This window comes from Tachypleus tridentatus, chromosome 10, assembly GCF_004210375.1.
Source record: "Tachypleus tridentatus isolate NWPU-2018 chromosome 10, ASM421037v1, whole genome shotgun sequence".
NCBI lineage: Eukaryota > Metazoa > Arthropoda > Merostomata > Xiphosura > Limulidae > Tachypleus > Tachypleus tridentatus.
Genome location: NC_134834.1, coordinates 112,518,392 through 112,545,902, shown reverse-complemented (window position 1 = coordinate 112,545,902; position 27,511 = coordinate 112,518,392). Strand labels below are relative to the sequence as shown.

The window sequence follows — 27,511 nt, the reverse complement described above, 5'->3', positions numbered from 1 at the left end:
ACGGTTAAACTACATATAATTACACTACGGTTAAACTACATATAATTACGCTATGTTTAAACTACATATAATTACACTATAGTTAAACTACATATAATTACACTATGGTTACACTACATATAATTACGCTATGGTTAAACTACATATAATTACACTATAGTTAAACTACATATAATTACACTATGGTTGAACTACATATAATTACACCATAGTTTAACTACATATGATTACACTGCGGTTAAACTACATATAATTACACTACGGTTAAACTACATATAATTACACTACGGTTAAACTACATATAATTACACTATAGTTAAACTACATATAATTACACTATGGTTGAACTACATATAATTACACCATAGTTTAACTACGTATAATTACATTATGGTTAAACTACATATAATTACACTATGGTTAAACTACATATAATTACACTATGGTTGAACTACATATAATTACACTATAGTTTAACTACATATAATTACATTATGGTTAAACTACATATAATTACACTACGGTTTAACTACATATAATTACACTATAGTTAAACTACATATAATTACACTACGGTTAAACTACATATAATTACGCTATGTTTAAACTACATATAATTACACTATAGTTAAACTACATATAATTACACTATGGTTACACTACATATAATTACGCTATGGTTAAACTACATATAATTACACTATGGTTGAACTACATATAATTACACTATGGTTACACTACATATAATTACGCTATGGTTAAACTACATATAATTACACTATGGTTGAACTACATATAATTACACCATAGTTTAACTACATATGATTACACTGCAGTTAAACTACATATAATTACACTACGGTTAAACTACATATAATTACACTACGGTTAAACTACATATAATTACACTATAGTTAAACTACATATAATTACACTATGGTTAAACTACATATAATTACACTATGGTTGAACTACATATAACTACACTATAGTTTAACTACATATAATTACATTATGGTTAAACTACATATAATTACACTATGGTTAAACTACATATAATTACACTACGGTTTAACTACATATAATTACACTATAGTTAAACTACATATAATTACACTACGGTTTAACTACATATAATTACACTATAGTTAAACTACATATAATTACACTATAGTTTAACTACATATAATTACATTATGGTTAAACTACATATAATTACACTATGGTTAAACTACATATAATTACACTATAGTTAAACTACTTATAATTACACTATAGTTAAACTATTTGTAATTACACTATAGTTACATATTTTATACTTTATTATTGCTAGAGCTGGACTTATTTAATATGATACCTTTGTTATTTTGTTTCCAATTGTTTCTCTGATATTTAGTTCAGTTTTAAATTATACACGAAGTTAGTGTAACTACAATCTACGACATGTGATGTCCCCCCTCATCTTCTGCCACCTACCGATTTGGCCCAGCATGGCTAGGTGGGTTAAGGCGTTCGACTCGTAATCTGAGGGTCGCGGGTTCGAATCTCCGTCGCACCAAACATGCTCGCCCTTATAGCAGTGGGAGCGTTATAATGTGACGGTCAATCGCACTATTTGATGGTAAAAGAGTAGCCCAAGAGTTGGTGGTGATGGCTAGCTGCCTTCCCTCTAGTCTTACACTACTAAATTAGGGATAGCGCGCACAGATAGCCCTCGAGTAGCTTTGTACAAAATTCAAAAGAAACCAAACTTCTACACATTTATTTATTTTCTATCTTTCTCGTACATTTTCATGCTTGTAATACCTGTTTATTGCGTATTGATGTTAACGCTGTATTACTTAATTGTATGTAACTATTTGGATTATTTTTAATCTTTAAATAACATGTTTGACTCTTTGTTTTTGTCTTCAGAATGAAAATAGTCTTACATTCACAGTTTACGTCGGCAGTAACAAGTTCAATGTTGTCTCTCTCTGGCGCCGAAGCTCGACGTTCAGTTCTACCCTTCTCGTCACGTGGAAGATCTAGAGAATGGATGGTGAAGTTGCACTCGAAGGGAACGAATGGATCCCCAGAAGGTTATCGGGCGCGGGTACATGAGGCAAGGCTCTACCTGTGCTGTTTCGTCTGGGAGGATCTTTACTTTGAAGGTAAGGTTGTGACGGTGGGTCGATGTCGGGCACAGTGTGCACGAAGACACTCGGAATGCTTCTTCTTAGGGTCGAATAAGAGTACACTTCATGGTCATCTAGCGAGTGAGGTTTATTCACGTACACGTATTCATCAGAAGAACTATTTGGAGTTCTGGTTGGGTTTACTTCATAGTTCTTATCAAGATCTATGGTGTGTCTTCTGGACTTCTGTATTTTCTTCGTAGTTTTACGCTCTGTAAGCCGCTCAAAAGCGTAATAGGGGTCATAATCTTCGGGTTCACGGTTATTCAGAGGTGAAAGTTTTGCACCGATGCCATCAGGATGTGAACTGTCTGAGTTCTGTTGTCCAGGTACACTAGAAACACCTGTAGATGTGGGTGTTTCGTTTGAGTAATCAGTTACATAACTAGTACACTTATTTATTGCTTCTACTGAGCCACCAAAGATTCTCCGGGACGTTAAGGTAGGTTTTACATCCCTTTGAGTTTGAATACCGGGCCTGTTTATAGTAGGACCTGAATCTGGCTCTTCTATACAGTATTTCTGTCTCTGAAATCGCGATCGCTTTGTGATCCTAACTTGTTTTTTGTTTTATTTCAAGGTCATCATGAACACATTCATCTAGAGACACGGAAGAATAATGGAAGTTATTTCTGTGTTGGTGAGGGTTACCACTGTAGGTGTTGCTGTACAGCCCCTGTCCAGTTGGATTTCTTCGATATTCAAAGGAATATCTTCTTTCTGAAGCAGCGTCCAAAGACAGGTGTTCATCTTCATGATAGCTAACACTTCTTTCAGGAGTTGATGATTTTCGGATTTTGCTGGAACTTTCAAGAGACTTCTGTCTATCGACTGGCGACCTGGAGTCGTGACAAGTTCTCAGATGGATTACGTGGTTCTTTTCTCTGTTCTTATCATTTGGTTTTATTCCAATAGAATGATGTCCCTCCAAACTAAAGCTCCTCTCTGATTCGCCAACAATTTTACCACTTTGCCCTTTCTTCAGGCTCCTTGGAGGCCCACCTTCTAAGTCAATTTTTTCTTCCAGATCAACTGACAGTTCCGGAACAAGAACTGATTCCTCTCTTCTCAACTGTCCCATTCTCTGAGTCTAAAAGAGTCAGAAGTGTCACAAAATACAAACTGTTTCATGTAATGTATAAAGAATCTGGGTGAGAGACAGGTCATAGCGAGCCAACTGGATAGAGAAGTCACTCCAGTGACTTAAATAATAACAATTCTAAACAACCTTTAAATCTGCAATTGACTAGTTCGATAGACTTTATCTTGTTATTAAATTAGTAAAACAAAAGAAACTTGATTTATTTATTTTACTTCACAACATAACGTAAATTATAATATTTCGTTTACCATTCTCCGAACAGATGGAACACGCTGCATTCCAGACCCTGGTGGTGGTTCTAAACCTAAACGATCCTGACCCTGGCGTCGTCGACAGAAACTGCATTTCCACCACTAACAATAAAACAGACAGGAAATACAATGTGAAAGTTGTAACTATGCTGAACTAGAAGGGAAACCAGCAGTTACCAAATTAAAATTATTTCTTATCGAGACCAATGTAGAAGTGAATTTAGATCAAATTAGGAGTCAGATCAAATTGGAACTCCAAGTTACAAATGTTTATTAAACAATATCGTATATTCTCCAAAGATCAATCAATCTGACATTTGACAAAAGTTTCTTCTAAGAACAATGTATCCAATAATTTTATCAATGTCTACAAAGCAGAGTTGTCTGTTTGCCGAGTGTTATAAGTTGTTACATTTGTTTGTTTGAAGTTAAGCACAAAGCTACATGATGAGTTTTTGTGCTCTGCCCACCAAGGGTATCGAAACCCGCATTGTAGCGTTGTAAGTCCGCAGACATACGACTATGCCACTGGGGGGGGAAAATTGTTATGAAGAAATGGCTGAGACAGTTTCGATGAATTCTGGTAGATGCAATAAGATTCAAGTCAGAAACTGAGCGCAACATGAGCTTTGCATTAACTCGTACGTTGTCTTGTATAACGTCTACCGGCCGGGCAGCGGTAAATTTACGAACTTAAAGCGCTAAAATCAGGTGTTCGATTCCTCGCGGTGGACACAGCAAGGAGTCAACTGTGGCTTTGATCTCAAACAAATAAACAAACAAAGACAGTGTGATACATACATATAGTACAATAAGATAATATATGAACAAGGGCACCAGTTACCTTAACGTTTCACAAGTGCATCATTCAAAAACACAAACAGTAAATGAGGGTTAACCCGTAATACCTTTCTCACCATTGACACACAAACATCAAATAAACGCTAATCCATAATATCATTTGTACCGCTAAAACACAAACACAAAATAAAAACTAAGCTATAAGATCAATCTTACCGCTAATACACGTAAACTAAATAAAAACTAATCCATAGTATCATTCTTACCGCTAAGACACAAAAACTAAATAAAAACTAGTATATAACATCATTCCTACTGATAACACACCGAAACTAAATAAAAACTAATGTACAACACCATTCTTACTAAAAAGACACGAAAACTAAATAAAACTTATATATGACGTAATTCTTCTGATATGACAAGGAAACTAAATAAAACTGATATATATATCATTCTTACTGATAAGACACGGAAACTAAATATAACTAATATATATATCATTCTTACTAATAAGACACGGAAACTAAATAAAACTAATATATGATATCATTCTTACTGATAAGACACGGAAACTAAATAAAACTAATATATATATCATTCTTATTGAGAAGACAGGGGAACTAAATAAAACTAATATATATATCGTCCTTACATCTAAGACACAAATACTAAATAAAAACTGGTATATAACATCATTCTTACTGATAACACACCGAAACTAAATAAAAACTAATGTACAACACCATTCTTACTGAAAAGACACAAAAACTAAGTAAAACTAATATATATATCATTCTTACTGATAAGACACGAAAACTAAATAAAACTAATATAACATTCTCACTGATAAGATACAAAAACTAAATAAAAACTAATAAATAATATCATTCACACAAACGAAACATGAACATGAAATAAATGTAATTCCTTAACATTATTCCAGTTGTTTTATAGTTTGTATAACACGTATTTACCTAACGTTACAAAAGTTGTTTATATCTCTTGAGAGTTAAATAGTATAACAGTCTGGTATGTATACCGACACCTGGTGTCTGTTTGGACATTTTCACAAATAAAAACTGTTCCTAGAGCATAATTACACAAATCAAGTGTATAATATCTTCAGTATCGACACATATTATCCTCTTTATTTGTTTTTAAAGCAGATGAAAAAATGTTTACCTTATACATATGGCTGATTAAGGCGATTTAATAAAAGGTACTCTAGCCAAGAGATTTTGTAAGATATAAAATATTAATGTAAACTGTAGTTTTGACATGCATATGGTTCGAAGTACAAAAATAGTTAATACACTAATGGTTCAAGAAACTGACAAACCAACAGAACCAAAAGGTAGCTCATACCCTAATGGTTGACCACATTTATCAAATCTAACAGAAAATGTTATACAATTCATATCTTCAATAGTTCAATCTTATGATGTATAACAATCTTCAATACTTCATTCTAATAATGTGTAACAGATCTTTAAAGGTACACAACTGATGTGTGATACATTTTAAACATTTTACTGATGATGTGTAAGACATCTTCAATAGTTCACTATGATGATGTGTAACACATCTTCAATATTTCAGTTTGATAACGTGTATGATATCTTCAATAGTTCACTCTGATGATGTGTAACACATCTCAATATTTCAGTTTGATAACGTGTAAGATATCTTCAATAGTTCACTCTGATGATGTGTAACACATCTCAATATTTCAGTTTGATAACGTGTATGATATCTTCAATAGTTCACTCTGATGATGTGTAACACATCTCAATATTTCAGTTTGATAACGTGTAAGATATCTTCAATAGTTCACTCTGATGATGTGTAACACATCTCAATATTTCAGTTTGATAACGTGTAAGATATCTTCAATAGTTCACTCTGATGATGTGTAACACATCTTCAATATTTCAGTTTGATAACGTGTAAGATATCTTCAATAGTTCACTCTGATGATGTGTAACACATCTCAATATTTCAGTTTGATAACGTGTAAGATATCTTCAATAGTTCACTCTGATGATGTGTAACACATCTTCAATATTTCAGTTTGATAACGTGTAAGATATCTTCAATAGTTCACTCTGATGATGTGTAACACATCTCAATATTTCAGTTTGATAACGTGTAAGATATCTTCAATAGTTCACTCTGATGATGTGTAACACATCTTCAATATTTCAGTTTGATAACGTGTAAGATATCTTCAATAGTTCACTCTGATGATGTGTAACACATCTCAATATTTCAGTTTGATAACGTGTAAGATATCTTCAATAGTTCACTCTGATGATGTGTAACACATCTCAATATTTCAGTTTGATAACGTGTAAGATATCTTCAATAGTTCACTCTGATGATGTGTAACACATCTCAATATTTCAGTTTGATAACGTGTAAGATATCTTCAATAGTTCACTCTGATGATGTGTAACACATCTCAATATTTCAGTTTGATAACGTGTAAGATATCTTCAATAGTTCACTCTGATGATGTGTAACACATCTCAATATTTCAGTTTGATAACGTGTAAGATATCTTCAATAGTTCACTCTGATGATGTGTAACACATCTTCAATATTTCAGTTTGATAACGTGTAAGATATCTTCAATAGTTCACTCTGATGATGTGTAACACATCTCAATATTTCAGTTTGATAACGTGTAAGATATCTTCAATAGTTCACTCTGATGATGTGTAACACATCTCAATATTTCAGTTTGATAACGTGTAAGATATCTTCAATAGTTCACTCTGATGATGTGTAACACATCATCAATATTTCAGTTTGATAACGTGTAAGATATCTTCAATAGTTCACTCTGATGATGTGTAACACATCTTCAATATTTCAGTTTGATAACGTGTAAGATATCTTCAATAGTTCACTCTGATGATGTGTAACACATCTCAATATTTCAGTTTGATAACGTGTAAGATATCTTCAATAGTTCACTCTGATGATGTGTAACACATCTTCAATATTTCAGTTTGATAACGTGTAAGATATCTTCAATAGTTCACTCTGATGATGTGTAACACATCTCAATATTTCAGTTTGATAACGTGTAAGATATCTTCAATAGTTCACTCTGATGATGTGTAACACATCTCAATATTTCAGTTTGATAACGTGTAAGATATCTTCAATAGTTCACTCTGATGATGTGTAACACATCTCAATATTTCAGTTTGATAACGTGTAAGATATCTTCAATAGTTCACTCTGATGATGTGTAACACATCTCAATATTTCAGTTTGATAACGTGTAAGATATCTTCAATAGTTCACTCTGATGATGTGTAACACATCTTCAATATTTCAGTTTGATAACGTGTAAGATATCTTCAATAGTTCACTCTGATGATGTGTAACACATCTCAATATTTCAGTTTGATAACGTGTAAGATATCTTCAATAGTTCACTCTGATGATGTGTAACACATCTCAATATTTCAGTTTGATAACGTGTAAGATATCTTCAATAGTTCACTCTGATGATGTGTAACACATCTTCAATATTTCAGTTTGATAACGTGTAAGATATCTTCAATAGTTCACTCTGATGATGTGTAACACATCTTCAATATTTCAGTTTGATAACGTGTAAGATATCTTCAATAGTTCACTCTGATGATGTGTAACACATCTCAATATTTCAGTTTGATAACGTGTAAGATATCTTCAATAGTTCACTCTGATGATGTGTAACACATCTTCAATATTTCAGTTTGATAACGTGTAAGATATCTTCAATAGTTCACTCTGATGATGTGTAACACATCTCAATATTTCAGTTTGATAACGTGTAAGATATCTTCAATAGTTCACTCTGATGATGTGTAACACATCTTCAATATTTCAGTTTGATAACGTGTAAGATATCTTCAATAGTTCACTCTGATGATGTGTAACACATCTTCAATATTTCAGTTTGATAACGTGTAAGATATCTTCAATAGTTCACTCTGATGATGTGTAACACATCTCAATATTTCAGTTTGATAACGTGTAAGATATCTTCAATAGTTCACTCTGATGATGTGTAACACATCTCAATATTTCAGTTTGATAACGTGTAAGATATCTTCAATAGTTCACTCTGATGATGTGTAACACATCTCAATATTTCAGTTTGATAACGTGTAAGATATCTTCAATAGTTCACTCTGATGATGTGTAACACATCTTCAATATTTCAGTTTGATAACGTGTAAGATATCTTCAATAGTTCACTCTGATGATGTGTAACACATCTTCAATATTTCAGTTTGATAACGTGTAAGATATCTTCAATAGTTCACTCTGATGATGTGTAACACATCTCAATATTTCAGTTTGATAACGTGTAAGATATCTTCAATAGTTCACTCTGATGATGTGTAACACATCTTCAATATTTCAGTTTGATAACGTGTAAGATATCTTCAATAGTTCACTCTGATGATGTGTAACACATCTTCAATATTTCAGTTTGATAACGTGTAAGATATCTTCAATAGTTCACTCTGATGATGTGTAACACATCTTCAATATTTCAGTTTGATAACGTGTAAGATATCTTCAATAGTTCACTCTGATGATGTGTAACACATCTTCAATATTTCAGTTTGATAACGTGTAAGATATCTTCAATAGTTCACTCTGATGATGTGTAACACATCTTCAATATTTCAGTTTGATAACGTGTAAGATATCTTCAATAGTTCACTCTGATGATGTGTAACACATCTCAATATTTCAGTTTGATAACGTGTAAGATATCTTCAATAGTTCACTCTGATGATGTGTAACACATCTTCAATATTTCAGTTTGATAACGTGTAAGATATCTTCAATAGTTCACTCTGATGATGTGTAACACATCTCAATATTTCAGTTTGATAACGTGTAAGATATCTTCAATAGTTCACTCTGATGATGTGTAACACATCTCAATATTTCAGTTTGATAACGTGTAAGATATCTTCAATAGTTCACTCTGATGATGTGTAACACATCTTCAATATTTCAGTTTGATAACGTGTAAGATATCTTCAATAGTTCACTCTGATGATGTGTAACACATCTTCAATATTTCAGTTTGATAACGTGTAAGATATCTTCAATAGTTCACTCTGATGATGTGTAACACATCTTCAATATTTCAGTTTGATAACGTGTAAGATATCTTCAATAGTTCACTCTGATGATGTGTAACACATCTTCAATATTTCAGTTTGATAACGTGTAAGATATCTTCAATAGTTCACTCTGATGATGTGTAACACATCTCAATATTTCAGTTTGATAACGTGTAAGATATCTTCAATAGTTCACTCTGATGATGTGTAACACATCTCAATATTTCAGTTTGATAACGTGTAAGATATCTTCAATAGTTCACTCTGATGATGTGTAACACATCTTCAATATTTCAGTTTGATAACGTGTAAGATATCTTCAATAGTTCACTCTGATGATGTGTAACACATCTCAATATTTCAGTTTGATAACGTGTAAGATATCTTCAATAGTTCACTCTGATGATGTGTAACACATCTTCAATATTTCAGTTTGATAACGTGTAAGATATCTTCAATAGTTCACTCTGATGATGTGTAACACATCTCAATATTTCAGTTTGATAACGTGTAAGATATCTTCAATAGTTCACTCTGATGATGTGTAACACATCTCAATATTTCAGTTTGATAACGTGTAAGATATCTTCAATAGTTCACTCTGATGATGTGTAACACATCTCAATATTTCAGTTTGATAACGTGTAAGATATCTTCAATAGTTCACTCTGATGATGTGTAACACATCTTCAATATTTCAGTTTGATAACGTGTAAGATATCTTCAATAGTTCACTCTGATGATGTGTAACACATCTCAATATTTCAGTTTGATAACGTGTAAGATATCTTCAATAGTTCACTCTGATGATGTGTAACACATCTCAATATTTCAGTTTGATAACGTGTAAGATATCTTCAATAGTTCACTCTGATGATGTGTAACACATCTCAATATTTCAGTTTGATAACGTGTAAGATATCTTCAATAGTTCACTCTGATGATGTGTAACACATCTTCAATATTTCAGTTTGATAACGTGTAAGATATCTTCAATAGTTCACTCTGATGATGTGTAACACATCTTCAATATTTCAGTTTGATAACGTGTAAGATATCTTCAATAGTTCACTCTGATGATGTGTAACACATCTCAATATTTCAGTTTGATAACGTGTAAGATATCTTCAATAGTTCACTCTGATGATGTGTAACACATCTTCAATATTTCAGTTTGATAACGTGTAAGATATCTTCAATAGTTCACTCTGATGATGTGTAACACATCTCAATATTTCAGTTTGATAACGTGTAAGATATCTTCAATAGTTCACTCTGATGATGTGTAACACATCTCAATATTTCAGTTTGATAACGTGTAAGATATCTTCAATAGTTCACTCTGATGATGTGTAACACATCTTCAATATTTCAGTTTGATAACGTGTAAGATATCTTCAATAGTTCACTCTGATGATGTGTAACACATCTTCAATATTTCAGTTTGATAACGTGTAAGATATCTTCAATAGTTCACTCTGATGATGTGTAACACATCTCAATATTTCAGTTTGATAACGTGTAAGATATCTTCAATAGTTCACTCTGATGATGTGTAACACATCTTCAATATTTCAGTTTGATAACGTGTAAGATATCTTCAATAGTTCACTCTGATGATGTGTAACACATCTCAATATTTCAGTTTGATAACGTGTAAGATATCTTCAATAGTTCACTCTGATGATGTGTAACACATCTCAATATTTCAGTTTGATAACGTGTAAGATATCTTCAATAGTTCACTCTGATGATGTGTAACACATCTTCAATATTTCAGTTTGATAACGTGTAAGATATCTTCAATAGTTCACTCTGATGATGTGTAACACATCTTCAATATTTCAGTTTGATAACGTGTAAGATATCTTCAATAGTTCACTCTGATGATGTGTAACACATCTCAATATTTCAGTTTGATAACGTGTAAGATATCTTCAATAGTTCACTCTGATGATGTGTAACACATCTTCAATATTTCAGTTTGATAACGTGTAAGATATCTTCAATAGTTCACTCTGATGATGTGTAACACATCTCAATATTTCAGTTTGATAACGTGTAAGATATCTTCAATAGTTCACTCTGATGATGTGTAACACATCTCAATATTTCAGTTTGATAACGTGTAAGATATCTTCAATAGTTCACTCTGATGATGTGTAACACATCTTCAATATTTCAGTTTGATAACGTGTAAGATATCTTCAATAGTTCACTCTGATGATGTGTAACACATCTCAATATTTCAGTTTGATAACGTGTAAGATATCTTCAATAGTTCACTCTGATGATGTGTAACACATCTTCAATATTTCAGTTTGATAACGTGTAAGATATCTTCAATAGTTCACTCTGATGATGTGTAACACATCTTCAATATTTCAGTTTGATAACGTGTAAGATATCTTCAATAGTTCACTCTGATGATGTGTAACACATCTCAATATTTCAGTTTGATAACGTGTAAGATATCTTCAATAGTTCACTCTGATGATGTGTAACACATCTTCAATATTTCAGTTTGATAACGTGTAAGATATCTTCAATAGTTCACTCTGATGATGTGTAACACATCTTCAATATTTCAGTTTGATAACGTGTAAGATATCTTCAATAGTTCACTCTGATGATGTGTAACACATCTCAATATTTCAGTTTGATAACGTGTAAGATATCTTCAATAGTTCACTCTGATGATGTGTAACACATCTTCAATATTTCAGTTTGATAACGTGTAAGATATCTTCAATAGTTCACTCTGATGATGTGTAACACATCTTCAATATTTCAGTTTGATAACGTGTAAGATATCTTCAATAGTTCACTCTGATGATGTGTAACACATCTCAATATTTCAGTTTGATAACGTGTAAGATATCTTCAATAGTTCACTCTGATGATGTGTAACACATCTTCAATATTTCAGTTTGATAACGTGTAAGATATCTTCAATAGTTCACTCTGATGATGTGTAACACATCTCAATATTTCAGTTTGATAACGTGTAAGATATCTTCAATAGTTCACTCTGATGATGTGTAACACATCTCAATATTTCAGTTTGATAACGTGTAAGATATCTTCAATAGTTCACTCTGATGATGTGTAACACATCTTCAATATTTCAGTTTGATAACGTGTAAGATATCTTCAATAGTTCACTCTGATGATGTGTAACACATCTTCAATATTTCAGTTTGATAACGTGTAAGATATCTTCAATAGTTCACTCTGATGATGTGTAACACATCTCAATATTTCAGTTTGATAACGTGTAAGATATCTTCAATAGTTCACTCTGATGATGTGTAACACATCTTCAATATTTCAGTTTGATAACGTGTAAGATATCTTCAATAGTTCACTCTGATGATGTGTAACACATCTCAATATTTCAGTTTGATAACGTGTAAGATATCTTCAATAGTTCACTCTGATGATGTGTAACACATCTCAATATTTCAGTTTGATAACGTGTAAGATATCTTCAATAGTTCACTCTGATGATGTGTAACACATCTCAATATTTCAGTTTGATAACGTGTAAGATATCTTCAATAGTTCACTCTGATGATGTGTAACACATCTTCAATATTTCAGTTTGATAACGTGTAAGATATCTTCAATAGTTCACTCTGATGATGTGTAACACATCTCAATATTTCAGTTTGATAACGTGTAAGATATCTTCAATAGTTCACTCTGATGATGTGTAACACATCTCAATATTTCAGTTTGATAACGTGTAAGATATCTTCAATAGTTCACTCTGATGATGTGTAACACATCTTCAATATTTCAGTTTGATAACGTGTAAGATATCTTCAATAGTTCACTCTGATGATGTGTAACACATCTTCAATATTTCAGTTTGATAACGTGTAAGATATCTTCAATAGTTCACTCTGATGATGTGTAACACATCTCAATATTTCAGTTTGATAACGTGTAAGATATCTTCAATAGTTCACTCTGATGATGTGTAACACATCTTCAATATTTCAGTTTGATAACGTGTAAGATATCTTCAATAGTTCACTCTGATGATGTGTAACACATCTTCAATATTTCAGTTTGATAACGTGTAAGATATCTTCAATAGTTCACTCTGATGATGTGTAACACATCTCAATATTTCAGTTTGATAACGTGTAAGATATCTTCAATAGTTCACTCTGATGATGTGTAACACATCTTCAATATTTCAGTTTGATAACGTGTAAGATATCTTCAATAGTTCACTCTGATGATGTGTAACACATCTTCAATATTTCAGTTTGATAACGTGTAAGATATCTTCAATAGTTCACTCTGATGATGTGTAACACATCTTCAATATTTCAGTTTGATAACGTGTAAGATATCTTCAATAGTTCACTCTGATGATGTGTAACACATCTTCAATATTTCAGTTTGATAACGTGTAAGATATCTTCAATAGTTCACTCTGATGATGTGTAACACATCTCAATATTTCAGTTTGATAACGTGTAAGATATCTTCAATAGTTCACTCTGATGATGTGTAACACATCTCAATATTTCAGTTTGATAACGTGTAAGATATCTTCAATAGTTCACTCTGATGATGTGTAACACATCTCAATATTTCAGTTTGATAACGTGTAAGATATCTTCAATAGTTCACTCTGATGATGTGTAACACATCTTCAATATTTCAGTTTGATAACGTGTAAGATATCTTCAATAGTTCACTCTGATGATGTGTAACACATCTCAATATTTCAGTTTGATAACGTGTAAGATATCTTCAATAGTTCACTCTGATGATGTGTAACACATCTTCAATATTTCAGTTTGATAACGTGTAAGATATCTTCAATAGTTCACTCTGATGATGTGTAACACATCTCAATATTTCAGTTTGATAACGTGTAAGATATCTTCAATAGTTCACTCTGATGATGTGTAACACATCTCAATATTTCAGTTTGATAACGTGTAAGATATCTTCAATAGTTCACTCTGATGATGTGTAACACATCTTCAATATTTCAGTTTGATAACGTGTAAGATATCTTCAATAGTTCACTCTGATGATGTGTAACACATCTTCAATATTTCAGTTTGATAACGTGTAAGATATCTTCAATAGTTCACTCTGATGATGTGTAACACATCTCAATATTTCAGTTTGATAACGTGTAAGATATCTTCAATAGTTCACTCTGATGATGTGTAACACATCTTCAATATTTCAGTTTGATAACGTGTAAGATATCTTCAATAGTTCACTCTGATGATGTGTAACACATCTCAATATTTCAGTTTGATAACGTGTAAGATATCTTCAATAGTTCACTCTGATGATGTGTAACACATCTTCAATATTTCAGTTTGATAACGTGTAAGATATCTTCAATAGTTCACTCTGATGATGTGTAACACATCTTCAATATTTCAGTTTGATAACGTGTAAGATATCTTCAATAGTTCACTCTGATGATGTGTAACACATCTTCAATATTTCAGTTTGATAACGTGTAAGATATCTTCAATAGTTCACTCTGATGATGTGTAACACATCTTCAATATTTCAGTTTGATAACGTGTAAGATATCTTCAATAGTTCACTCTGATGATGTGTAACACATCTCAATATTTCAGTTTGATAACGTGTAAGATATCTTCAATAGTTCACTCTGATGATGTGTAACACATCTTCAATATTTCAGTTTGATAACGTGTAAGATATCTTCAATAGTTCACTCTGATGATGTGTAACACATCTCAATATTTCAGTTTGATAACGTGTAAGATATCTTCAATAGTTCACTCTGATGATGTGTAACACATCTCAATATTTCAGTTTGATAACGTGTAAGATATCTTCAATAGTTCACTCTGATGATGTGTAACACATCTCAATATTTCAGTTTGATAACGTGTAAGATATCTTCAATAGTTCACTCTGATGATGTGTAACACATCTTCAATATTTCAGTTTGATAACGTGTAAGATATCTTCAATAGTTCACTCTGATGATGTGTAACACATCTTCAATATTTCAGTTTGATAACGTGTAAGATATCTTCAATAGTTCACTCTGATGATGTGTAACACATCTCAATATTTCAGTTTGATAACGTGTAAGATATCTTCAATAGTTCACTCTGATGATGTGTAACACATCTTCAATATTTCAGTTTGATAACGTGTAAGATATCTTCAATAGTTCACTCTGATGATGTGTAACACATCTCAATATTTCAGTTTGATAACGTGTAAGATATCTTCAATAGTTCACTCTGATGATGTGTAACACATCTCAATATTTCAGTTTGATAACGTGTAAGATATCTTCAATAGTTCACTCTGATGATGTGTAACACATCTTCAATATTTCAGTTTGATAACGTGTAAGATATCTTCAATAGTTCACTCTGATGATGTGTAACACATCTCAATATTTCAGTTTGATAACGTGTAAGATATCTTCAATAGTTCACTCTGATGATGTGTAACACATCTTCAATATTTCAGTTTGATAACGTGTAAGATATCTTCAATAGTTCACTCTGATGATGTGTAACACATCTCAATATTTCAGTTTGATAACGTGTAAGATATCTTCAATAGTTCACTCTGATGATGTGTAACACATCTCAATATTTCAGTTTGATAACGTGTAAGATATCTTCAATAGTTCACTCTGATGATGTGTAACACATCTTCAATATTTCAGTTTGATAACGTGTAAGATATCTTCAATAGTTCACTCTGATGATGTGTAACACATCTTCAATATTTCAGTTTGATAACGTGTAAGATATCTTCAATAGTTCACTCTGATGATGTGTAACACATCTCAATATTTCAGTTTGATAACGTGTAAGATATCTTCAATAGTTCACTCTGATGATGTGTAACACATCTCAATATTTCAGTTTGATAACGTGTAAGATATCTTCAATAGTTCACTCTGATGATGTGTAACACATCTTCAATATTTCAGTTTGATAACGTGTAAGATATCTTCAATAGTTCACTCTGATGATGTGTAACACATCTCAATATTTCAGTTTGATAACGTGTAAGATATCTTCAATAGTTCACTCTGATGATGTGTAACACATCTCAATATTTCAGTTTGATAACGTGTAAGATATCTTCAATAGTTCACTCTGATGATGTGTAACACATCTTCAATATTTCAGTTTGATAACGTGTAAGATATCTTCAATAGTTCACTCTGATGATGTGTAACACATCTTCAATATTTCAGTTTGATAACGTGTAAGATATCTTCAATAGTTCACTCTGATGATGTGTAACACATCTTCAATATTTCAGTTTGATAACGTGTAAGATATCTTCAATAGTTCACTCTGATGATGTGTAACACATCTTCAATATTTCAGTTTGATAACGTGTAAGATATCTTCAATAGTTCACTCTGATGATGTGTAACACATCTCAATATTTCAGTTTGATAACGTGTAAGATATCTTCAATAGTTCACTCTGATGATGTGTAACACATCTTCAATATTTCAGTTTGATAACGTGTAAGATATCTTCAATAGTTCACTCTGATGATGTGTAACACATCTCAATATTTCAGTTTGATAACGTGTAAGATATCTTCAATAGTTCACTCTGATGATGTGTAACACATCTTCAATATTTCAGTTTGATAACGTGTAAGATATCTTCAATAGTTCACTCTGATGATGTGTAACACATCTCAATATTTCAGTTTGATAACGTGTAAGATATCTTCAATAGTTCACTCTGATGATGTGTAACACATCTTCAATATTTCAGTTTGATAACGTGTAAGATATCTTCAATAGTTCACTCTGATGATGTGTAACACATCTTCAATATTTCAGTTTGATAACGTGTAAGATATCTTCAATAGTTCACTCTGATGATGTGTAACACATCTTCAATATTTCAGTTTGATAACGTGTAAGATATCTTCAATAGTTCACTCTGATGATGTGTAACACATCTTCAATATTTCAGTTTGATAACGTGTAAGATATCTTCAATAGTTCACTCTGATGATGTGTAACACATCTCAATATTTCAGTTTGATAACGTGTAAGATATCTTCAATAGTTCACTCTGATGATGTGTAACACATCTTCAATATTTCAGTTTGATAACGTGTAAGATATCTTCAATAGTTCACTCTGATGATGTGTAACACATCTTCAATATTTCAGTTTGATAACGTGTAAGATATCTTCAATAGTTCACTCTGATGATGTGTAACACATCTCAATATTTCAGTTTGATAACGTGTAAGATATCTTCAATAGTTCACTCTGATGATGTGTAACACATCTTCAATATTTCAGTTTGATAACGTGTAAGATATCTTCAATAGTTCACTCTGATGATGTGTAACACATCTCAATATTTCAGTTTGATAACGTGTAAGATATCTTCAATAGTTCACTCTGATGATGTGTAACACATCTCAATATTTCAGTTTGATAACGTGTAAGATATCTTCAATAGTTCACTCTGATGATGTGTAACACATCTTCAATATTTCAGTTTGATAACGTGTAAGATATCTTCAATAGTTCACTCTGATGATGTGTAACACATCTTCAATATTTCAGTTTGATAACGTGTAAGATATCTTCAATAGTTCACTCTGATGATGTGTAACACATCTCAATATTTCAGTTTGATAACGTGTAAGATATCTTCAATAGTTCACTCTGATGATGTGTAACACATCTTCAATATTTCAGTTTGATAACGTGTAAGATATCTTCAATAGTTCACTCTGATGATGTGTAACACATCTCAATATTTCAGTTTGATAACGTGTAAGATATCTTCAATAGTTCACTCTGATGATGTGTAACACATCTCAATATTTCAGTTTGATAACGTGTAAGATATCTTCAATAGTTCACTCTGATGATGTGTAACACATCTTCAATATTTCAGTTTGATAACGTGTAAGATATCTTCAATAGTTCACTCTGATGATGTGTAACACATCTCAATATTTCAGTTTGATAACGTGTAAGATATCTTCAATAGTTCACTCTGATGATGTGTAACACATCTCAATATTTCAGTTTGATAACGTGTAAGATATCTTCAATAGTTCACTCTGATGATGTGTAACACATCTTCAATATTTCAGTTTGATAACGTGTAAGATATCTTCAATAGTTCACTCTGATGATGTGTAACACATCTTCAATATTTCAGTTTGATAACGTGTAAGATATCTTCAATAGTTCACTCTGATGATGTGTAACACATCTCAATATTTCAGTTTGATAACGTGTAAGATATCTTCAATAGTTCACTCTGATGATGTGTAACACATCTTCAATATTTCAGTTTGATAACGTGTAAGATATCTTCAATAGTTCACTCTGATGATGTGTAACACATCTCAATATTTCAGTTTGATAACGTGTAAGATATCTTCAATAGTTCACTCTGATGATGTGTAACACATCTTCAATATTTCAGTTTGATAACGTGTAAGATATCTTCAATAGTTCACTCTGATGATGTGTAACACATCTTCAATATTTCAGTTTGATAACGTGTAAGATATCTTCAATAGTTCACTCTGATGATGTGTAACACATCTCAATATTTCAGTTTGATAACGTGTAAGATATCTTCAATAGTTCACTCTGATGATGTGTAACACATCTCAATATTTCAGTTTGATAACGTGTAAGATATCTTCAATAGTTCACTCTGATGATGTGTAACACATCTTCAATATTTCAGTTTGATAACGTGTAAGATATCTTCAATAGTTCACTCTGATGATGTGTAACACATCTTCAATATTTCAGTTTGATAACGTGTAAGATATCTTCAATAGTTCACTCTGATGATGTGTAACACATCTCAATATTTCAGTTTGATAACGTGTAAGATATCTTCAATAGTTCACTCTGATGATGTGTAACACATCTTCAATATTTCAGTTTGATAACGTGTAAGATATCTTCAATAGTTCACTCTGATGATGTGTAACACATCTCAATATTTCAGTTTGATAACGTGTAAGATATCTTCAATAGTTCACTCTGATGATGTGTAACACATCTTCAATATTTCAGTTTGATAACGTGTAAGATATCTTCAATAGTTCACTCTGATGATGTGTAACACATCTTCAATATTTCAGTTTGATAACGTGTAAGATATCTTCAATAGTTCACTCTGATGATGTGTAACACATCTCAATATTTCAGTTTGATAACGTGTAAGATATCTTCAATAGTTCACTCTGATGATGTGTAACACATCTCAATATTTCAGTTTGATAACGTGTAAGATATCTTCAATAGTTCACTCTGATGATGTGTAACACATCTCAATATTTCAGTTTGATAACGTGTAAGATATCTTCAATAGTTCACTCTGATGATGTGTAACACATCTCAATATTTCAGTTTGATAACGTGTAAGATATCTTCAATAGTTCACTCTGATGATGTGTAACACATCTCAATATTTCAGTTTGATAACGTGTAAGATATCTTCAATAGTTCACTCTGATGATGTGTAACACATCTTCAATATTTCAGTTTGATAACGTGTAAGATATCTTCAATAGTTCACTCTGATGATGTGTAACACATCTTCAATATTTCAGTTTGATAACGTGTAAGATATCTTCAATAGTTCACTCTGATGATGTGTAACACATCTCAATATTTCAGTTTGATAACGTGTAAGATATCTTCAATAGTTCACTCTGATGATGTGTAACACATCTTCAATATTTCAGTTTGATAACGTGTAAGATATCTTCAATAGTTCACTCTGATGATGTGTAACACATCTTCAATATTTCAGTTTGATAACGTGTAAGATATCTTCAATAGTTCACTCTGATGATGTGTAACACATCTCAATATTTCAGTTTGATAACGTGTAAGATATCTTCAATAGTTCACTCTGATGATGTGTAACACATCTTCAATATTTCAGTTTGATAACGTGTAAGATATCTTCAATCAATAGTTCACTCTGATGATGTGTAACACATCTTCAATATTTCAGTTTGATAACGTGTAAGATATCTTCAATAGTTCACTCTGATGATGTGTAACACATCTCAATATTTCAGTTTGATAACGTGTAAGATATCTTCAATAGTTCACTCTGATGATGTGTAACACATCTCAATATTTCAGTTTGATAACGTGTAAGATATCTTCAATAGTTCACTCTGATGATGTGTAACACATCTCAATATTTCAGTTTGATAACGTGTAAGATATCTTCAATAGTTCACTCTGATGATGTGTAACACATCTCAATATTTCAGTTTGATAACGTGTAAGATATCTTCAATAGTTCACTCTGATGATGTGTAACACATCTTCAATATTTCAGTTTGATAACGTGTAAGATATCTTCAATAGTTCACTCTGATGATGTGTAACACATCTTCAATATTTCAGTTTGATAACGTGTAAGATATCTTCAATAGTTCACTCTGATGATGTGTAACACATCTCAATATTTCAGTTTGATAACGTGTAAGATATCTTCAATAGTTCACTCTGATGATGTGTAACACATCTTCAATATTTCAGTTTGATAACGTGTAAGATATCTTCAATAGTTCACTCTGATGATGTGTAACACATCTTCAATATTTCAGTTTGATAACGTGTAAGATATCTTCAATAGTTCACTCTGATGATGTGTAACACATCTTCAATATTTCAGTTTGATAACGTGTAAGATATCTTCAATAGTTCACTCTGATGATGTGTAACACATCTTCAATATTTCAGTTTGATAACGTGTAAGATATCTTCAATAGTTCACTCTGATGATGTGTAACACATCTCAATATTTCAGTTTGATAACGTGTAAGATATCTTCAATAGTTCACTCTGATGATGTGTAACACATCTTCAATATTTCAGTTTGATAACGTGTAAGATATCTTCAATAGTTCACTCTGATGATGTGTAACACATCTCAATATTTCAGTTTGATAACGTGTAAGATATCTTCAATAGTTCACTCTGATGATGTGTAACACATCTTCAATATTTCAGTTTGATAACGTGTAAGATATCTTCAATAGTTCACTCTGATGATGTGTAACACATCTCAATATTTCAGTTTGATAACGTGTAAGATATCTTCAATAGTTCACTCTGATGATGTGTAACACATCTCAATATTTCAGTTTGATAACGTGTAAGATATCTTCAATAGTTCACTCTGATGATGTGTAACACATCTTCAATATTTCAGTTTGATAACGTGTAAGATATCTTCAATAGTTCACTCTGATGATGTGTAACACATCTTCAATATTTCAGTTTGATAACGTGTAAGATATCTTCAATAGTTCACTCTGATGATGTGTAACACATCTCAATATTTCAGTTTGATAACGTGTAAGATATCTTCAATAGTTCACTCTGATGATGTGTAACACATCTTCAATATTTCAGTTTGATAACGTGTAAGATATCTTCAATAGTTCACTCTGATGATGTGTAACACATCTTCAATATTTCAGTTTGATAACGTGTAAGATATCTTCAATAGTTCACTCTGATGATGTGTAACACATCTCAATATTTCAGTTTGATAACGTGTAAGATATCTTCAATAGTTCACTCTGATGATGTGTAACACATCTTCAATATTTCAGTTTGATAACGTGTAAGATATCTTCAATAGTTCACTCTGATGATGTGTAACACATCTCAATATTTCAGTTTGATAACGTGTAAGATATCTTCAATAGTTCACTCTGATGATGTGTAACACATCTTCAATATTTCAGTTTGATAACGTGTAAGATATCTTCAATAGTTCACTCTGATGATGTGTAACACATCTTCAATATTTCAGTTTGATAACGTGTAAGATATCTTCAATAGTTCACTCTGATGATGTGTAACACATCTCAATATTTCAGTTTGATAACGTGTAAGATATCTTCAATAGTTCACTCTGATGATGTGTAACACATCTTCAATATTTCAGTTTGATAACGTGTAAGATATCTTCAATAGTTCACTCTGATGATGTGTAACACATCTCAATATTTCAGTTTGATAACGTGTAAGATATCTTCAATAGTTCACTCTGATGATGTGTAACACATCTCAATATTTCAGTTTGATAACGTGTAAGATATCTTCAATAGTTCACTCTGATGATGTGTAACACATCTCAATATTTCAGTTTGATAACGTGTAAGATATCTTCAATAGTTCACTCTGATGATGTGTAACACATCTTCAATATTTCAGTTTGATAACGTGTAAGATATCTTCAATAGTTCACTCTGATGATGTGTAACACATCTTCAATATTTCAGTTTGATAACGTGTAAGATATCTTCAATAGTTCACTCTGATGATGTGTAACACATCTCAATATTTCAGTTTGATAACGTGTAAGATATCTTCAATAGTTCACTCTGATGATGTGTAACACATCTTCAATATTTCAGTTTGATAACGTGTAAGATATCTTCAATAGTTCACTCTGATGATGTGTAACACATCTCAATATTTCAGTTTGATAACGTGTAAGATATCTTCAATAGTTCACTCTGATGATGTGTAACACATCTCAATATTTCAGTTTGATAACGTGTATGATATCTTCAATAGTTCACTCTGATGATGTGTAACACATCTTCAATATTTCAGTTTGATAACGTGTAAGATATCTTCAATAGTTCACTCTGATGATGTGTAACACATCTTCAATATTTCAGTTTGATAACGTGTAAGATATCTTCAATAGTTCACTCTGATGATGTGTAACACATCTTCAATATTTCAGTTTGATAACGTGTAAGATATCTTCAATAGTTCACTCTGATGATGTGTAACACATCTCAATATTTCAGTTTGATAACGTGTAAGATATCTTCAATAGTTCACTCTGATGATGTGTAACACATCTCAATATTTCAGTTTGATAACGTGTAAGATATCTTCAATAGTTCACTCTGATGATGTGTAACACATCTCAATATTTCAGTTTGATAACGTGTAAGATATCTTCAATAGTTCACTCTGATGATGTGTAACACATCTTCAATATTTCAGTTTGATAACGTGTAAGATATCTTCAATAGTTCACTCTGATGATGTGTAACACATCTCAATATTTCAGTTTGATAACGTGTAAGATATCTTCAATAGTTCACTCTGATGATGTGTAACACATCTCAATATTTCAGTTTGATAACGTGTAAGATATCTTCAATAGTTCACTCTGATGATGTGTAACACATCTTCAATATTTCAGTTTGATAACGTGTAAGATATCTTCAATAGTTCACTCTGATGATGTGTAACACATCTCAATATTTCAGTTTGATAACGTGTAAGATATCTTCAATAGTTCACTCTGATGATGTGTAACACATCTTCAATATTTCAGTTTGATAACGTGTAAGATATCTTCAATAGTTCACTCTGATGATGTGTAACACATCTTCAATATTTCAGTTTGATAACGTGTAAGATATCTTCAATAGTTCACTCTGATGATGTGTAACACATCTCAATATTTCAGTTTGATAACGTGTAAGATATCTTCAATAGTTCACTCTGATGATGTGTAACACATCTCAATATTTCAGTTTGATAACGTGTAAGATATCTTCAATAGTTCACTCTGATGATGTGTAACACATCTTCAATATTTCAGTTTGATAACGTGTAAGATATCTTCAATAGTTCACTCTGATGATGTGTAACACATCTTCAATATTTCAGTTTGATAACGTGTAAGATATCTTCAATAGTTCACTCTGATGATGTGTAACACATCTCAATATTTCAGTTTGATAACGTGTAAGATATCTTCAATAGTTCACTCTGATGATGTGTAACACATCTTCAATATTTCAGTTTGATAACGTGTAAGATATCTTCAATAGTTCACTCTGATGATGTGTAACACATCTTCAATATTTCAGTTTGATAACGTGTAAGATATCTTCAATAGTTCACTCTGATGATGTGTAACACATCTCAATATTTCAGTTTGATAACGTGTAAGATATCTTCAATAGTTCACTCTGATGATGTGTAACACATCTCAATATTTCAGTTTGATAACGTGTAAGATATCTTCAATAGTTCACTCTGATGATGTGTAACACATCTCAATATTTCAGTTTGATAACGTGTAAGATATCTTCAATAGTTCACTCTGATGATGTGTAACACATCTTCAATATTTCAGTTTGATAACGTGTAAGATATCTTCAATAGTTCACTCTGATGATGTGTAACACATCTTCAATATTTCAGTTTGATAACGTGTAAGATATCTTCAATAGTTCACTCTGATGATGTGTAACACATCTCAATATTTCAGTTTGATAACGTGTAAGATATCTTCAATAGTTCACTCTGATGATGTGTAACACATCTTCAATATTTCAGTTTGATAACGTGTAAGATATCTTCAATAGTTCACTCTGATGATGTGTAACACATCTCAATATTTCAGTTTGATAACGTGTAAGATATCTTCAATAGTTCACTCTGATGATGTGTAACACATCTCAATATTTCAGTTTGATAACGTGTAAGATATCTTCAATAGTTCACTCTGATGATGTGTAACACATCTTCAATATTTCAGTTTGATAACGTGTAAGATATCTTCAATAGTTCACTCTGATGATGTGTAACACATCTTCAATATTTCAGTTTGATAACGTGTAAGATATCTTCAATAGTTCACTCTGATGATGTGTAACACATCTCAATATTTCAGTTTGATAACGTGTAAGATATCTTCAATAGTTCACTCTGATGATGTGTAACACATCTCAATATTTCAGTTTGATAACGTGTAAGATATCTTCAATAGTTCACTCTGATGATGTGTAACACATCTCAATATTTCAGTTTGATAACGTGTAAGATATCTTCAATAGTTCACTCTGATGATGTGTAACACATCTTCAATATTTCAGTTTGATAACGTGTAAGATATCTTCAATAGTTCACTCTGATGATGTGTAACACATCTTCAATATTTCAGTTTGATAACGTGTAAGATATCTTCAATAGTTCACTCTGATGATGTGTAACACATCTCAATATTTCAGTTTGATAACGTGTAAGATATCTTCAATAGTTCACTCTGATGATGTGTAACACATCTTCAATATTTCAGTTTGATAACGTGTAAGATATCTTCAATAGTTCACTCTGATGATGTGTAACACATCTTCAATATTTCAGTTTGATAACGTGTAAGATATCTTCAATAGTTCACTCTGATGATGTGTAACACATCTTCAATATTTCAGTTTGATAACGTGTAAGATATCTTCAATAGTTCACTCTGATGATGTGTAACACATCTCAATATTTCAGTTTGATAACGTGTAAGATATCTTCAATAGTTCACTCTGATGATGTGTAACACATCTTCAATATTTCAGTTTGATAACGTGTAAGATATCTTCAATAGTTCACTCTGATGATGTGTAACACATCTTCAATATTTCAGTTTGATAACGTGTAAGATATCTTCAATAGTTCACTCTGATGATGTGTAACACATCTCAATATTTCAGTTTGATAACGTGTAAGATATCTTCAATAGTTCACTCTGATGATGTGTAACACATCTTCAATATTTCAGTTTGATAACGTGTAAGATATCTTCAATAGTTCACTCTGATGATGTGTAACACATCTCAATATTTCAGTTTGATAACGTGTAAGATATCTTCAATAGTTCACTCTGATGATGTGTAACACATCTTCAATATTTCAGTTTGATAACGTGTAAGATATCTTCAATAGTTCACTCTGATGATGTGTAACACATCTTCAATATTTCAGTTTGATAACGTGTAAGATATCTTCAATAGTTCACTCTGATGATGTGTAACACATCTCAATATTTCAGTTTGATAACGTGTAAGATATCTTCAATAGTTCACTCTGATGATGTGTAACACATCTTCAATATTTCAGTTTGATAACGTGTAAGATATCTTCAATAGTTCACTCTGATGATGTGTAACACATCTCAATATTTCAGTTTGATAACGTGTAAGATATCTTCAATAGTTCACTCTGATGATGTGTAACACATCTCAATATTTCAGTTTGATAACGTGTAAGATATCTTCAATAGTTCACTCTGATGATGTGTAACACATCTCAATATTTCAGTTTGATAACGTGTAAGATATCTTCAATAGTTCACTCTGATGATGTGTAACACATCTCAATATTTCAGTTTGATAACGTGTAAGATATCTTCAATAGTTCACTCTGATGATGTGTAACACATCTCAATATTTCAGTTTGATAACGTGTAAGATATCTTCAATAGTTCACTCTGATGATGTGTAACACATCTTCAATATTTCAGTTTGATAACGTGTAAGATATCTTCAATAGTTCACTCTGATGATGTGTAACACATCTCAATATTTCAGTTTGATAACGTGTAAGATATCTTCAATAGTTCACTCTGATGATGTGTAACACATCTTCAATATTTCAGTTTGATAACGTGTAAGATATCTTCAATAGTTCACTCTGATGATGTGTAACACATCTTCAATATTTCAGTTTGATAACGTGTAAGATATCTTCAATAGTTCACTCTGATGATGTGTAACACATCTCAATATTTCAGTTTGATAACGTGTAAGATATCTTCAATAGTTCACTCTGATGATGTGTAACACATCTCAATATTTCAGTTTGATAACGTGTAAGATATCTTCAATAGTTCACTCTGATGATGTGTAACACATCTCAATATTTCAGTTTGATAACGTGTAAGATATCTTCAATAGTTCACTCTGATGATGTGTAACACATCTTCAATATTTCAGTTTGATAACGTGTAAGATATCTTCAATAGTTCACTCTGATGATGTGTAACACATCTTCAATATTTCAGTTTGATAACGTGTAAGATATCTTCAATAGTTCACTCTGATGATGTGTAACACATCTCAATATTTCAGTTTGATAACGTGTAAGATATCTTCAATAGTTCACTCTGATGA

The 27,511-nt window shown here is 31.6% G+C and overlaps 1 protein-coding gene across 1 annotated transcript in view; it reads right to left on the bottom strand.

Annotated features, from left to right (window-relative positions):
* The window catches only part of LOC143228446 (protein piccolo-like), a 162,291-nt gene that overhangs the window by 37,001 nt on the left and 97,779 nt on the right, over positions 1 to 27,511 (bottom strand). Inside the window, exons 2-5 of the mRNA XM_076459705.1 lie at positions 3,528 to 3,632; positions 2,736 to 3,267; positions 2,274 to 2,521; positions 1,932 to 2,052 (exon numbers count right to left, since the gene is read on the bottom strand). Coding sequence (XP_076315820.1) covers positions 1,932 to 2,052; positions 2,274 to 2,521; positions 2,736 to 3,267; positions 3,528 to 3,632 — 1,006 coding nt within the window. The remainder of the gene's footprint in view (positions 1 to 1,931; positions 2,053 to 2,273; positions 2,522 to 2,735; positions 3,268 to 3,527; positions 3,633 to 27,511) is intronic.